The sequence below is a fragment of the Rhinolophus hipposideros genome, assembly GCF_964194185.1.
Source record: "Rhinolophus hipposideros genome assembly, chromosome: 10".
NCBI classification, from domain to species: domain Eukaryota; kingdom Metazoa; phylum Chordata; class Mammalia; order Chiroptera; family Rhinolophidae; genus Rhinolophus; species Rhinolophus hipposideros.
Window position 1 is genome coordinate 22,954,108 of NC_138056.1, and position 14,197 is coordinate 22,968,304.

The 14,197-nt window shown below is 43.0% G+C and overlaps 1 protein-coding gene across 1 annotated transcript in view; it reads right to left on the reverse strand.

Moving 5' to 3' along the window:
- Positions 1-5,343, reverse strand: part of CAPRIN1 (cell cycle associated protein 1) — a 36,142-nt gene extending 30,799 nt beyond the window's left edge. Inside the window, exons 1-2 of the mRNA XM_081062651.1 lie at positions 5,066-5,343; positions 4,242-4,457 (exon numbers count right to left, since the gene is read on the reverse strand). Coding sequence (XP_080918777.1) covers positions 4,242-4,457 — 216 coding nt within the window. The 5' untranslated portion in view covers positions 5,066-5,343. The remainder of the gene's footprint in view (positions 1-4,241; positions 4,458-5,065) is intronic.
- Positions 5,344-14,197: the final 8,854 nt, after the last annotated feature.

Genomic DNA, 14,197 nt, shown 5'->3' on the forward strand with positions numbered 1-14,197 from the left:
TAAAAAAAAATCTTAGTTTCTATGACAGTACGATAATAAAATCAAGGCCATGTTGTTTTAAGTTTAACCTTTTCCAAGTAGTTATTAACTTTTTAAACAATGAAAGTACTAATCATCCAGTTCTAAATGTAAACTAAGATATTAATTACATAAAATTATGACAAATTGTATGCTTAATATCTAAGTCACACAAAATGTATTCCTATACATTTGGGAATTTGCCACATGGGAATTATACCCGAGTACAACAATGTAGTCAGGTTAAAACAATCCATTCTCATTGTAATACTTAGGATTCTACCCTCATCCCAGAAAAAGGTATCCGTATTATCAGGAGGGAATTCACATCTTTTCCTTTTTAAATTAAAATTTAAAGACTTCCCTATCTCTCAGACACACACACCAACCCCACCCCACCCCACCCAGACAGGCAGAGAGAAACAAATTAAGCATTGTAAGTGCTTTCGTTTCTGTGACAAGGTGAATGTAAAACAAAGTATTCTTGCTCTCTGCAATGCAGAGGAATAGTTCATTGTTAGTTTGGAAGCTAGCTAACACATCAGAAATTTTAACTGTCAAGAAAAACTTCAGGTGTTAACCCCAAGAAAGAATTTTAGTTATAAAATAGCTAAGAATGTTTTTATTTCAAAATACTTAACAAAGAAATTCTGTACAACAACTGCACTGAAAATTCTAAGTATAGGTACACTGCGCTGCTCTGGAAAGAAATGTTATCTTAACAACAATAGCATCCTTTTTCAGAATAATATTAATTGCAAAGACACAAAGAGCAAGAAGACTTTAGGGAGTAGGATGAAAAACAGTACACTTTGGCGAACACATCTGGTCACATATTGGTTACAAAGCTGCCAGGCTGTCTTGCAACAGAACAGGGGTTAATCTTTCACCTACCAAAGTCACTAATGTCTAAACCTGTTATATTTACAGAGTACAACAATTGTAAATGTCATCTATTAAAATACCCTTTATTCTACATCAAAACTGATTACACTTACCATACAAATGAGCTCTCCCTTCAGTTAAAATTAAGACTTGATTTCAAAATATCATCCTGCATAGCCTTGGGCCCAGTTCTATACCAACAAACTGATGAAGAAAACTAGGCAATCACTCAATTCGTATTCCTTATACTTTAATCAGTGGAAAGATTCATAAATGGAGTTTTACACTAAACTCTTTTTATTATAACTGCATTTCTTCCCTTTGCTAAACACTCATGTAGTCTTTATAAGCCCAAATTTCCAAAACTACCAGGCCATTTAGTTGCATTACATAATTGGGTCATATTTCATGAGTGTTAAGCATGCATTCTCACTGAACAGATGCTTAGCTTTCCTCTAATGGTTCGATTTATTAGAAAATGAACTAATAACTTTGTTTTTTAAATGAAGTTACATAAAATTATTTCAACGCTCTATGCCTTAATGTAAGTGATACTACGTATCTAGGAGTAATTTTTGCCAGGATACTTGATTTTAGCACCCACAGAAAAAGGCAGTTTATCCAGAAGGCTCCTACGAATAGGTAAAGACTGAAATACAGCTTAAATATAAGTTGCTGAGTGGACTGAAGTAAAAAGAAACCCAGTTATAAACAGTATCTTAGTTCATCCCGTAAGAGTTTCTAAAAAGGTTCAAAACTGATTTGTAAAGTAAATTCTTTTTCTGGTATACCAGAAATGCTCACTGATTGTTGAAAAATGAATCAGTTAAGATCTTTTATACAATACACCATCGAGATAACGAAAAAAATGCCTTGAGTTTCTAAAAAAGTAAAACTTAGTTTTAATAGTAATTAAGTCACAACACCAGTACTGCTAACTTAACCATTTAACAAGTAGGTAGCTCAGTCTTAGATATCAAAAAGCCTTACTTAACTGTAATTTGACCTTTCCACGATCTAGCACCCAAAACACTAAACAGAAAAAAATATATGAAATACATGTTACTTTGTGTATTTTGTTAAATCTCCATCATGCAAGGGAATTCCTCAGTATTCACTAGCCTAATCTATAATCTCTGTAATAACTACTTTCTTCTCTACAAGGGGGGCAGGGAGGAATAGGCAATATATAGTAATACAAACCTATACATCAAGTTACCTTTCATGGTTCAAGTCTTTGTGGGGCTTATAAACTAGATTTGTTGTCTTCAGATACACGTGAACACTAGACTCTTAACAGTCACCTTACAACGAAGCAGGCTGCTCCTCAGTGCGTGACTTTATGTGAACGTCTTTGAAGAATTATTTTTCAGTTATTAAAATACAAATGTCTAATTAAAATGTCTATACCTAAAATGTTACATCATTAATATTTATCTTCTGATTCCTATCCTAGAAGAAAACAGATTTCCTAGGAATTCTGAAAGTTAAACCATTCAAGCATCAACAAGATTGACAGGTTTATTGCATTAGATGTTTTAAAAATGATACTTAACTTCCAATTTCATAAAGAGCAGCAAAAACTAAATTAGATGGCGGACTCAGGAGATAGTGGTGTTGGCTAAGCTTATTCTATTACATATGTGAATGTAACTACTCCACAATTAAAATACTTTTGTTGCCCTGTTGATACTGATAAATCTACTATTTAAATCACTTATAATAAACCACACTTGTTTATCAAAATAAAGGATCAGAAAAAAGGTAGAAATCCACAGAGAGCATCTCTCAATTTCAAATAAAGTCCAGGTAATTCAAGTAAAATTCCCAATACAGAAGCAGACGAGACAGAGAAGTATCCAATCTAAAAAAAACTCCAAAAAAATGTAAAATTAATCATTAAATGAGCAATTCAAATAACTAAGATCTAAACATCATCCGTTTCCTTCAAGTTATTTCCCACAGCCCAAAATTTTAGCCAAATAGTTACCACCCCAAAATCTTAAGTAATGTTATTAGATGGAAATATTTTTAAATGACTTCCTCCAAAATTCAAGATGTAGTATGTTTTACTAGCAGCGGACAAGCAGAGTTATCAAATGAAAGTTATTATTTCTTTTTAAGGTAAGAGACAAAAAGTTTGCACAATAGTCGCTGGTATGATTACCTCATTTGTGATTTGTTTCTCCTTTTCCACCTCCAATCTTACTGAAGGTTGAATTACTCTGCCAAGAACCCTTTTCTACACATACATACATACACACACGTGTCCGTCTAAAACAGAGTTGATACACTGTCCTGGGCTGAAAGCATAAAACAAAAGGCCAACTTGAAGATAAACCTCATGATGTGACCCAGAATGGCTAAATATTTAATCCAAAATATTGTGGGTGTGGCTCGATTTTTTTTTTTTTATTTTTTTTTTTTTGGAGGGGGGCGAGGGAAGCCAGCCCCGGCGGCTGCCTGCTCTCTGCCCTCCCCCTCTGCTTTCGCTTTGTGCTCACAATGCAGCTCCTGTAAAGCGCTTCCCTCTCCCCGCAGCCGCCGCCATGTTAGTCGCTGTCTCCATGTGCCCAGAAACCTGGCGATCGCCCTCGGTCTCACCCAGACCCACCCCCCAGTGCATCTCGATCGGTGCAGTCTGCCTCCCCTCCGTCTTTGGGTCCTCGGGGGACAAAAAGCCGCTGCAGAAAACCTTCTCGGGGTCGAGGTGAGCGTGCGGCTCAGAAGGCAGCTAGACAATTGAAACAAAGAAGGAAACGTAGGGGAGACCATCAAATGCGGGGAGCACATGGAAGACCCACTCCAACGGGGCTTTACAGAGAAGCAATTCTCGTTTAAGATCCTACACGCGTTTCTTTCGCAAGGGAGCGGAGGGGGCTCTGAACAGGCCTCCGGTGCCCGGTAACGGAGGGGGCACAGCCCACGGCCAGAGGCCGCCGGCGCCCCGACTCCACGAGGCAGCCCCGAGCCCCGAGCCCCACGCCGGGCCCCCGCCTCTCCCCGCGGGCCCTGGCCACAGAATTCGTGCCTTGGTAACGGAGACAAGGCATCACGCAGTGAAATCTGGCGACAGGACAGGTCCCCACCCTTACACATCCCACTCCAAAAGGCCAGAAGGCCGGGCCCCCAGCAGGGGGACAGGAATCAAGAGGACCGCGGGGGACAGCGCCGCGTCCGGGTCAGGTGACAAGCACCTCCCCTCGGAGCCCGTTTTCTGGGCACGAAGCTCGGTTTACTGTGGGCCCCGAACGTGGGGGGAGGGGACGCGCCGGAGACCGGAGGCTACGGGCAGTGTCACAACATCAACCCCTTCCTTCCCCGCCACCTCCTGGCACCTTTTTCTTCTCGAGGTTCCGAAGTTTCTTGTCGATCACCCCGAGGATCTGCTTCATGGCCTCAGTCTGGACCGCGCCGGTGCCGGTTGCGGGGTGCTGAGAAGCCGGCGCAGCGGCCCCGGCCCCCGCCGCCGCCTCACTCCCGGAGGAACCCGACGGGGGTGGCGGTCCGGACGACTTGCTGCCGCTGCCGCTGTGGCTGGTGGCCGAGGGCATCTTTAGACCGTCAGGGGAGAGAAGAAAAAAGCGGGAGAAAGGACAAGAGCGGCGAGTCAGGCGGCGGACGGAGCGAGACGCGGGACAAAACGCGCAGCGGGCGGGAGCCTGAGCGAGCGGGTGGGGGCGGGGGTGGGGGTGGGGGTGAGGCCGCGCGCGCCGCGAGGACAGGAAGGGACGGCCGGCGCGCTCGCGACCCGCCAGCGGGGCGCCCGGCCCGGCCTCGCGCCGCCCCCCGCCCCCCGCCCCCGCCCCCGCCCCGCCCCGCCCCCGCGAGGGCCACCGGTCCGGCCTACCCGCCCCAGGGCTCCGAGGCTCGCGCCGGGGGCGGGACCTCGCCGCGCCGGCCAACGGCCAGGGCAACGGTCTCCCGCGGGGAGGGCCTGTAGGTACTGTCGCCTTCCAGGGAAGGGGGGAAAGAGAGAGGTCGGGGCTAAGAGGCAGGCGGGGGTGGAGAGGGCACTGCAAATGACCGCAGGGGACGCGGTGGGGTGGGGAGAGACTTGGGGAGCAAGCCCCTCGCAAAGGTCCAGCCGATCCGGAGGTAAAGGGCGCTCGGGGCAGCAGCCCTCTTCCCCTGCAGCGCCTCGGTCCGGGCTGGCGCTCACCGTGCGCACGCGGAGGCTGCTGGAGATCCCGAGTGGGCGACTGAGGGGGCAAGGGTGGCGGTACGTTCCGTGGGCGCAGGCCGCTTCGCCCTGTCCCCGCTGCACCGAGAGCCGCTGCTAGTGAGGCGGAGAGCCGGGAGCGGGAGGGACTTAGCCAGCCAGCCCTCTGGGGCACAGGGGGTGGAGGAAGCAGCGGGCGGGGACCTTCGCGGCTTCTCGGGCTGCCCGGCGCGAACGCCAGTGGGAAAGGGCTCTCTCGGCCTCCTACCCCCTTGCCCAAGCCCCCGCCTTTGGGCGCTGCCGCTCGGCGCAGGTCGGGGCAGCCCCGGGGAAGCTGCCTGAGCGGAGCCTGGAGTTTGCAACGAAGTCGAAGCTAGGGTCCTTCAGGCAAAATTGCTTGGCGTCCAAACGGGGACAATAGGTGTCAAACAGCTGGATCTGAAGCTGAGGACTGCCTTGTGCAGAAGGAGGGGCAAAGGTTTCTGCAAGCAAGGGGTGCGTGGTGTGGGTGGTGCAATCCCAGCTCTTAGAATTTCTTCTGTATGCAGAGCAAGCAAGCCCCCACATCCCAAAAGGTCTTTTGAAAAAAGGCAACTTCCCCCACAAAACAATCACCCAGTAACCTAGGAGTTCGCTGTAGAACGCGTTGGAAATGAGCAAGATGGGTGGCTTTATAAAAGACTTAAAACTCCAGATTCCTTAAAAGTAATCGTTCAATTGCCTTAAGGTGACATTTATCCAATAGGCCCGAGTATTTCGAATCAGAAGTTTTTCTTTTAGATTTACCTAAAACTTTTAAGAAAATGTTGAGTGAAATACAAAACATTTGTTTTTTTCTCCAAGAGAATTATTCCAGCCTTGTAATTAACCCAGGGGCAGGGTGGTTGTGGGTGTGGACAATGAACACAAAATAAGACGCCAAGTGCTGGAAGGAAATGTATTAAAAGGAATATAATCAGTGGAAATTCAGTAATATAATGTATGACAAGACTAAATGACCGATTTATAACTTAAATTCCATGGAAAAGGAATTTAGGAGAGGATTCTACCAAACCCACTGTTCCTTGGAGAATAACATGAGTAATACTAGCTGGCAACAGTGTGTCTTGAAGGAACCTAGAGAAACAACTGCAGCCTCAAGATTGTTTCAGTTAGCTGCAAACTCTGTTATCAATTCATTTAAATATTTATTGAGCACCTTACTCTATGTTTAAAAAAAAACTGTTTAGTGCTAGGGATTGTGAACAAAATATCTTCATGGAGTTTACATTCCACGTGGAGAGAAGATAAGTAAATACATGTCAGATTGAAGTGGTAGAGAAAAGAAAACAGGGTGGTCAGGAAAAACCTTACCGAGTGACACTTGAGCTAAGACTGAAGGAAGTGAGGAAGAATTTTCCAGGTAGAAGGACCACCAAGTGCCAGGATCTGAGAGGAGAGTGTTCTTGGTGAGTTCAAGGAACAGAAAGGAGGCAACAGTGGCTAGAATAGAGGACTAGGAGATATCAAAGACATAAAAGAGGGCCAATCTTGTAAAGCCTGATAGGCCGTTGTAATTTGCTGAGTGAAATGGGGAGTCACTGCATGCATAGTTTTAAGCAGAGGAATAACCTGTGATGAACCTGTGTTTTAAGATATCCTCTTGCTACTGTATAAAGAATTTACAGTAAGTGTGTATCAAAGGTGAGATGTAGGGTGGAGCAACAGCAGGCCTGGGAGCCCAATTTGGAGGCTATTGAAATAATACAGCCCAGCGATAGTGGTGGCCAACATCAGGGTGTTACAGTAAAGGTGGTGACAGGTAGCTGGATGCTTTATATGTTGTGACAGTAGAACCAACAGAATTTGCTAACCAGTTGTATGTTAGATGTGAGAGAAGTCAAAGTTGACCTAAGATTATTCAAGATTTAAGCACCTGAACTGTGCTTAGCACTATACTAAACCCTATGCAAACCTAGAAGCTAAAAAGGACGGTCAGAATCCTTTAGCTCCTCGAAACTTTTGGTGTACTCAGCCTGTTATCGCTATCAAAATCTCAGGCCTACTGAATCTGCATTTTAATAAGTTCCTCCGTTGATTTATATGTACACTGAAGTTGCGGGGTGGGGGTGGGTGGGTGAGGGAAATCACTCATTCCTTAGAACTTGACCAGTGTCTTTAAGATCAGATGTGAAATTCTCTAGCTCACAAATTCTCCCCCGACCGACAAAATCAAACTCGGGATGTTGTGGAGCCCAGCAATCTGTGTGTTAAGCCCGCCAGGCATTCTGATGCCTGCTTAAGTGTGGGAACCAATGACTTGGAGGCTTCCGATGATACAGGTTTGAACCGAAGAGGGCTTATGATAAGGTGTGAGAGAGAAGCAAAGGCCTCTTCTGCCTTTCCTTGGCACATTACGCAGTGACAGTTACAAAGCATAGACATTCATGGTCAGCTAAATTGGACTTTTCAAGAAAGTAAATTGTTGAGAGGGAGCAGAGCAGGATCGATGACAACACAGATAACCAAGAATCTCCTTTGGGGGTCCATCTCACAGCCCACAGTGTATCAAGATAGGCTAGGTTTTGCTGCAGCAACAATCTTGAAAGCTTTGTGACTTAGATTTGCAAACTAGTCCTTGGGCCAACTGCCCTCCGTTTTCGTAAGTTTCTTTGGGATACAGCCACATCCATTCATGTACATATTATGGCCATTTTCATGCCACAGGAGAGCAGAATTGAGTAGTTAACAGAATGATGTGCAAAACCTAAAATACTATCTCATTCTTTACAGAAGTTTGCCAATCCCTAGCTTAAAATGAATGATACATATCCATCATGGTTCAGCAGAGGGCTCTGGTTATAGTGGTCTCTCAGTACATTGAGGTTGATGGAGAAACCATACCTCAAGTGTTGCCGATTACTATGCCATAAGGAAAAAAACTCCAGAGTACCTGGAATAGTCAAATACTACACACAGGTAAACTTGTGTCATGTGTGCTTACTCCTCATTGGCCAGGAAGAGTCACATGACCCCCATCAAATGGAGAGATGCTATTCTAATCAGATGCCTGGTAGGAAGCCAGCTGAACCAGAAATATTTAGTAAACATACATACCTATCATGCTGTCACCTCCTACGTCATCCCAATTCCATTCCCTTGGTGTTCTGACATTCTTGTAATTGTTTGTTCAGGTCAGCAAGTCCAGGAACACCAATAAATTGAAGGCAAAGCAACATCCTGCCCAGCCTAATGCCACAGTCCCAGCAAACCAAATTTGTCTATTCCTACCTGACAAAAAGGGGACTGAAGCTGTGTTTATATAAATTTTTAATACTTGACTGTCTTTTTTAAACCTTTTTTTTCTAATCCAAAGCCATGTTGTACTTGGGGTTATATTTATTGCTGAAGAAATAGAAAAATTATAGTTTCCCGAGCAAGCCAGTGAGAGAGCAGGATATGTCTATAAACAGAAAACACTTTCTCCAAAAACCTTTGTGTTAAAGTTATACCCAATATTAATATATTTTAATAACACAAATCTCCCAAGCTGACATTCACTTGTTTAATTCATTAGACAACAGCAATCTGAAGTCTCCACAGTCAAGTGAAGTGAATAATTGAACTACTTATCCAGATCATTTTGGCAAAACAGTTCAGCTGCTTCAACTTGAATCACCCAATAAGCTAATGCCAAGCTTATTTGTAGCAAAAGAAGGGAACTTTCACCTGAATTACATTAACTGCCTTTCTGCATCAGAGTGGCAAAACCTGGCCTATATGTGAACTACGTATACTGTTCTCACAGCTAAGACTCTTGTTTTTCAGTTATTTTACAACCCAGTAGTAAATATTTCTATCATAATTTTTCCAGTGCTCCCTTTTTTATGGTAATGTCATAATTTATGTGTTCATGAGCCACCATTAGACTGAGATTTTCAAGGGGAAAAAAACCAGCTGTTTTGTTTGCATCTCTGTATCATCAGAAGCAATAATATGCTGTCATGCAGGGACTCATGCGGGGTGTCAGGTGGGGTCTCAGCTCCCACTCCCCACATAAGAACGCAGGATATGGTGAGGCCAAAAAGGAACACCCACGGAGCCATAGATAGGGGAATCACTATATTCGCACTGGCGGCTGGGTTGGAGACACAGGAGGCAGGAGCCACACTGTCCACCACACTGTCCGCAACCCGCACTGTCCTAACTGCAATCCACGCTTGCCAGCCACCATCTTCTTGCTAGCCCCCATTTTTTGCTAGCGTAGCCACAGCAGTTATATTAGTTGCCAATGGCTCACTGGTTACCGCTGACGGCCAACAAGCCACAGCTGATGGCCATCCAATCACAGTTGATGGCCATTTACTACCTGAGCCAGCACCTTTCCATGTGAGGCTGAGAGCCTGGAAACTGCACTCCTGGCTCTGTCCCCACCTATGCCTGGCACAAGTGTTTCGTCAATACTGCCTGTATTAACATAACAGTGTGGGATTATTATTATTGGTCCATACTGACTCATTCCCCTATTACATTGTGGTTATCAGCTGAGGTAATATTCTTTTCCACTATATTTTCTTATGTCCACCTTAATTATAACACTATGCTTAGAAATATGCTTCATATTTTGTAGAGGTACAATATGTCCAGAATAGTTGTGGGGACAGTGTCCCAGAGAGCAGTTTCCAGGTTCTCGGCCTCACGTGAAAAGGTGCTGGCTTGGTTATTAGATAGCCATCAGTTGTAATCAGATGGTCATCCACTGTGTCTGGGTGGCCATCAGCTGTTACCAGTTACCCACTAGCCATTAATATAACTGCTGTGGCTACGCTAGGGGGCTGGTTGGTTGGCAGAGAAGCGGATTGCGGACTGTGGCTAGCAAGTGGGGTTAGCAAGCACAGATGGCGGATTGCGGGTCCTGTGGATCCTACTTCCTGTGTCTTGCCTGGGCGCCACCGAGAGGGGATACAGGAAGACCACCTTGTTGGGGTACTGGTGGATGTTTGCTTTTGTGTCTTGACCAGCTGCCATCAAGAATATAATGGTATGAACCCCCTATCCATGGCTCCATTGATGTTCCTTTGTGGCCTCACCATATCCTGCGTTCTTGTGGGGGGAGCGGGAGCTGAGTCCCTGCATGATAGTAGTTTTTTTCAGATTTCAGAAAATAGTGTTGTTTCTTATTGAACACTCTTAGAAACTATGCACTATTTTCATAATAAAGCCAAAAATGGTTTGACCATAGATAGACATTAAAACATTCCATATAGTTACTTACTTGAATTGTACATTCTCTTGACTTGATGTTTCTATTTCAATGGTTCTCAACCTGTGGTGATTTTGCCTTTCCTTTCCCCCCAGGACATTTGGCATTGTCTGGAGGTATTTTTAAGTTGTTACAACTTGGGGTTGGGGGGAGTTACTGCTGACATCTCGTGGGTAGAGGTTAAGGTGCTTTTAAACATCCTGCAATGCACAAGACAAGACACAATTATCCAGGTAAAAATACCGATAATGCTGAGGTTGGACAGCTCTATTCTGTTGTATGAGATCAGAAATGTTGTCATTTGTTTCAGCACTTTACAAGTATAAATACTGAGATGACACTAGCAAAAAAAAAGTTTTTAGAAAGTGTGAAAGGACACAACACTAAACACTAAACAGATAATCATCTTGCACCTTAGCAACTGATGCATAATAAATCATCATCTTTTTCAGGCAATATATAGTATATATCATGCAGGGTCTCCACTCCTGCTCCCCACACAAGAACGCAGGATATGGTGAGGCCAAAAAGGCACACCAACAGAGCCATGGCTAAGGGAGTCATACCACTATATTCTCAATGGCAGCTGGTCAAGACACAAAAGCAAACATCCACCAGTACCCCAATGAGGGGTCTTCCTGCACCCCCAGTCTAGCTGGGGACTGGCCGGCTAACTGCACTTGCTAGCTGTGCATGAGCTGACTCATGGGAATCGGCCACCGTGGTGTTAGGAGCACAGTGCTCCACCACCTGAGCCACCGGGCTGGCCCGGCAATTAATAATTCTAACAAGTCTTCTAGTGATGCTGCTGGTCTGGGAACTACATTCTGAGAAGTACAGGATAGGAGCAGTTAAAAAAAATGTTTTTAAACTATTGGAGCGAGGAAAAAACTGAAGGGGAAAAGAAATTTTACAAAGTAATCAAAGATGACAGTAGTATGCTATCATATCATGTTTTGTGCTGCTACTTTTTGTTTTGTATTTTCCTCTTCAAGAGATAAGGAGAGAAAAAATAAAAGAGGATATTGGGCAGGCTAGTCATACTAAGTTAAGACGTTGCTTCCAGAAGACAAAGAGGGAAGGGATGAACAACCTTTTCTGTAGGCTCTTCTTGTCTAAAGCAAATGCCTCTGGCAGCCCTGTCATACTGCAAGGTCATGTTCCTTGCATTCTTTGGAGTTAGAGCTGGTGACACTTCTGTCATGAAGACTGTGCTAACATCCACCTAAAGAAGAAAGAGACCAGTTCTTTAGGACAGTGCAGGCTGGTTTGATGAGAAAAAGAAGAGGCGATAATGTGACAAGGAATACATTTGTGTAACCTTTTCATAGGAAAAAAAAACAAACCACAATTAATATTTTTAAAACCTTTGTGTTTTGAAATTGCAAGAGTTATATACACTTATGGCAAATAATCCAGATAAAAAGTAAATTATTTAAAAAAGCAAAATTTAACAGTTCAACGTGTTGTATAACAGTTTTATTGAGATATAATTTACATACCATAAATTTATCCTTTTAAAGTGTACAATTCAGTGGTTTTTAGTATATTCACAAAGTAATACAACCATCACCGTTGTCTAATTTTAGTACATTTTTATCACAGCCCCCCAAATTAATATGTACCCATTAGCAGTCACTCCCCATTTATCCCTTTTCCCAGCCCCTGGTACCACTAATCTAATTCCTGTCTCTGTGGATTTGTCTATTCTGGACATTTTATGTGAATGGGACCATATATGACCTTTGTATCTGGCTTATTTCACTTAGCATATTTTGAAGATTTATCCAAGTTGTAGCATGTATTTCATTCCTTCTTATGGCTGAATAATATTCCATTGTACGGATATACAACAGTTTGTTTATCCATTTATTAGCTTATGGATATTTAGGTTGTTTCTACTTTTTGGTTATTATGAATAATGCTGCTGTGAACATTCATGTACAAGTTTTTGTGTTTTCAGTTCTTTAGGTATATACCTAGAGCAGAATTTCTGGGTCATATGGTAACTGTGTTTAACTGTTTGAGCAACTGCCAAACTATTTTCCAAAGCAGCTACACCATTTTACAGCTGTGTATGAGGCTTCCAATTTCTTCACATCCTCACCAACACTTGTTATTATCGCCTTTTTTAAAATTATTTTTATAACCATCCTTGTGAATGTATCTCAATGAGAAATGGTATCTCATTGTGGGTTTGATTTGCATCACTGGACATCTTTATACAACGGTTAGCTTTTTCCCTACTTTAGGTGAGATGTAATTTTGCCAGGAAGCAGGGGAGATACAATTCTATATCAAGGTCCTTTTTAACTTTATAGTTAGAATTGTCACATTCCCAGTCAATGCTATAAAGTACCTAATTAGTAAGTCTTTGAGAAAGTACCAGAAGAATAATAGTAGCAGTGGGTAGACACTCAAATATGTCTGATGATTAGGACTTGACTTAAATTTATGCAAGGTATATGGTGACTTACCTAAAAAGCTTGATTTTAGCATGACGGAGACCTCTCAGTCCCTTATTACTTCTCCAACAGTCTGTTCACTCAACAAACACTTCCTTGTCACCTTGTGAGTGACCAGACACTGTACTTGTTGATTAACAACACTGAATAAGGCATAGTCCCATGGCTATCAGGAAATCAGTGTTGAGACGGGTAAACAGAGATATAAAGAAAAAATTCAGTGTCATATACCTCAGTGAGTTACTATACTACACAGTCACCAAAATGGCTAAAACTTAAAAACTGAAATGGACAAATAATGGTGAGAATGTAGACCAACAGGAACTCTCATACACTATTAAATGGGAGTATGAATGGACCCAACCACTTTAGAACCGTATTTAGCAGTATCCTCTAAAGCTGAATATTCACATACTCTATGATCCAGAAATTCTACTTTTAGGTATACATCTACCTAAAAGAAAGGCCTCTGTATGGTAACTGAAACACATGGATAAGAATGTTCACAGCAACATCTTTCTTAGGAGCCCAAAATGGAAACAATTCAAATGTCTATCAGTAGTAGAAAAAGATAAATAAATGGTGTATTCATACAATAGAAAACTACACAGCAGTGAAAATTAACAAACCACTGTTACCGGTAACAACATGCAGGAGTCTGACACATAGAATGTTGAATCAAAGAAGCTAGCTACAAGAGCATAAGAGTTTAAAAAATTAGCAAACTAATTTATGGTAAATTAATTCAGAATGGTGATTACATTTGAGGTTTGGTAATGACTGGGATGAATCACAAGAGAGGCTCTGCGGGTCCTGGCTTTGGGGTTTTTATTTCTTAATCAGATTGGTAGTCATACAGGCATATTTGCTTTGTAAAAATCACGGAGCTGCTGCATGCTTACAGTTGCGCACTTCTGTAAGCATATTATACTTCAACAAAAATGTCCCCTTTAAAATATTTCAACGTTTTATGGGCAAAACCAAAGACCTGTACAAGAAAAAGAGGTGGCTTCTATGTGGGAGTGGTTAACTTTATGGGAGGGAATCAGGGAAGGCTCTCTGTAAATGTTGCTAGAGCTGAGTTCTGGAAGATAATTTTTATAAGCAGACAAAAATAGGTAAAGGAAAGAAGACAGGCCTCGCAGGGAGAGGGGGCAGAATGCTCAAAAGCACATGGAGACAGAAAACGTATGGTATGTTTTAAGACCCATAAGCAGTTCTATAGTGTCAGTGTATTAATTGGGGAGGGATGGCAGGAAAGAAGATGCAGAGAGTAAGACTGGCCAGGTAAGCAGTGACCATGCCATGAAAATCCCTTTCATCCCAGCTAAACAGCTTGAGCTTGAACTACAGGTTTTAGCCTTTTGTGGAAAGGTACTCCCTCGAAATTCTGATTAAAATTATGGGCCATGTCATTGGAAACAT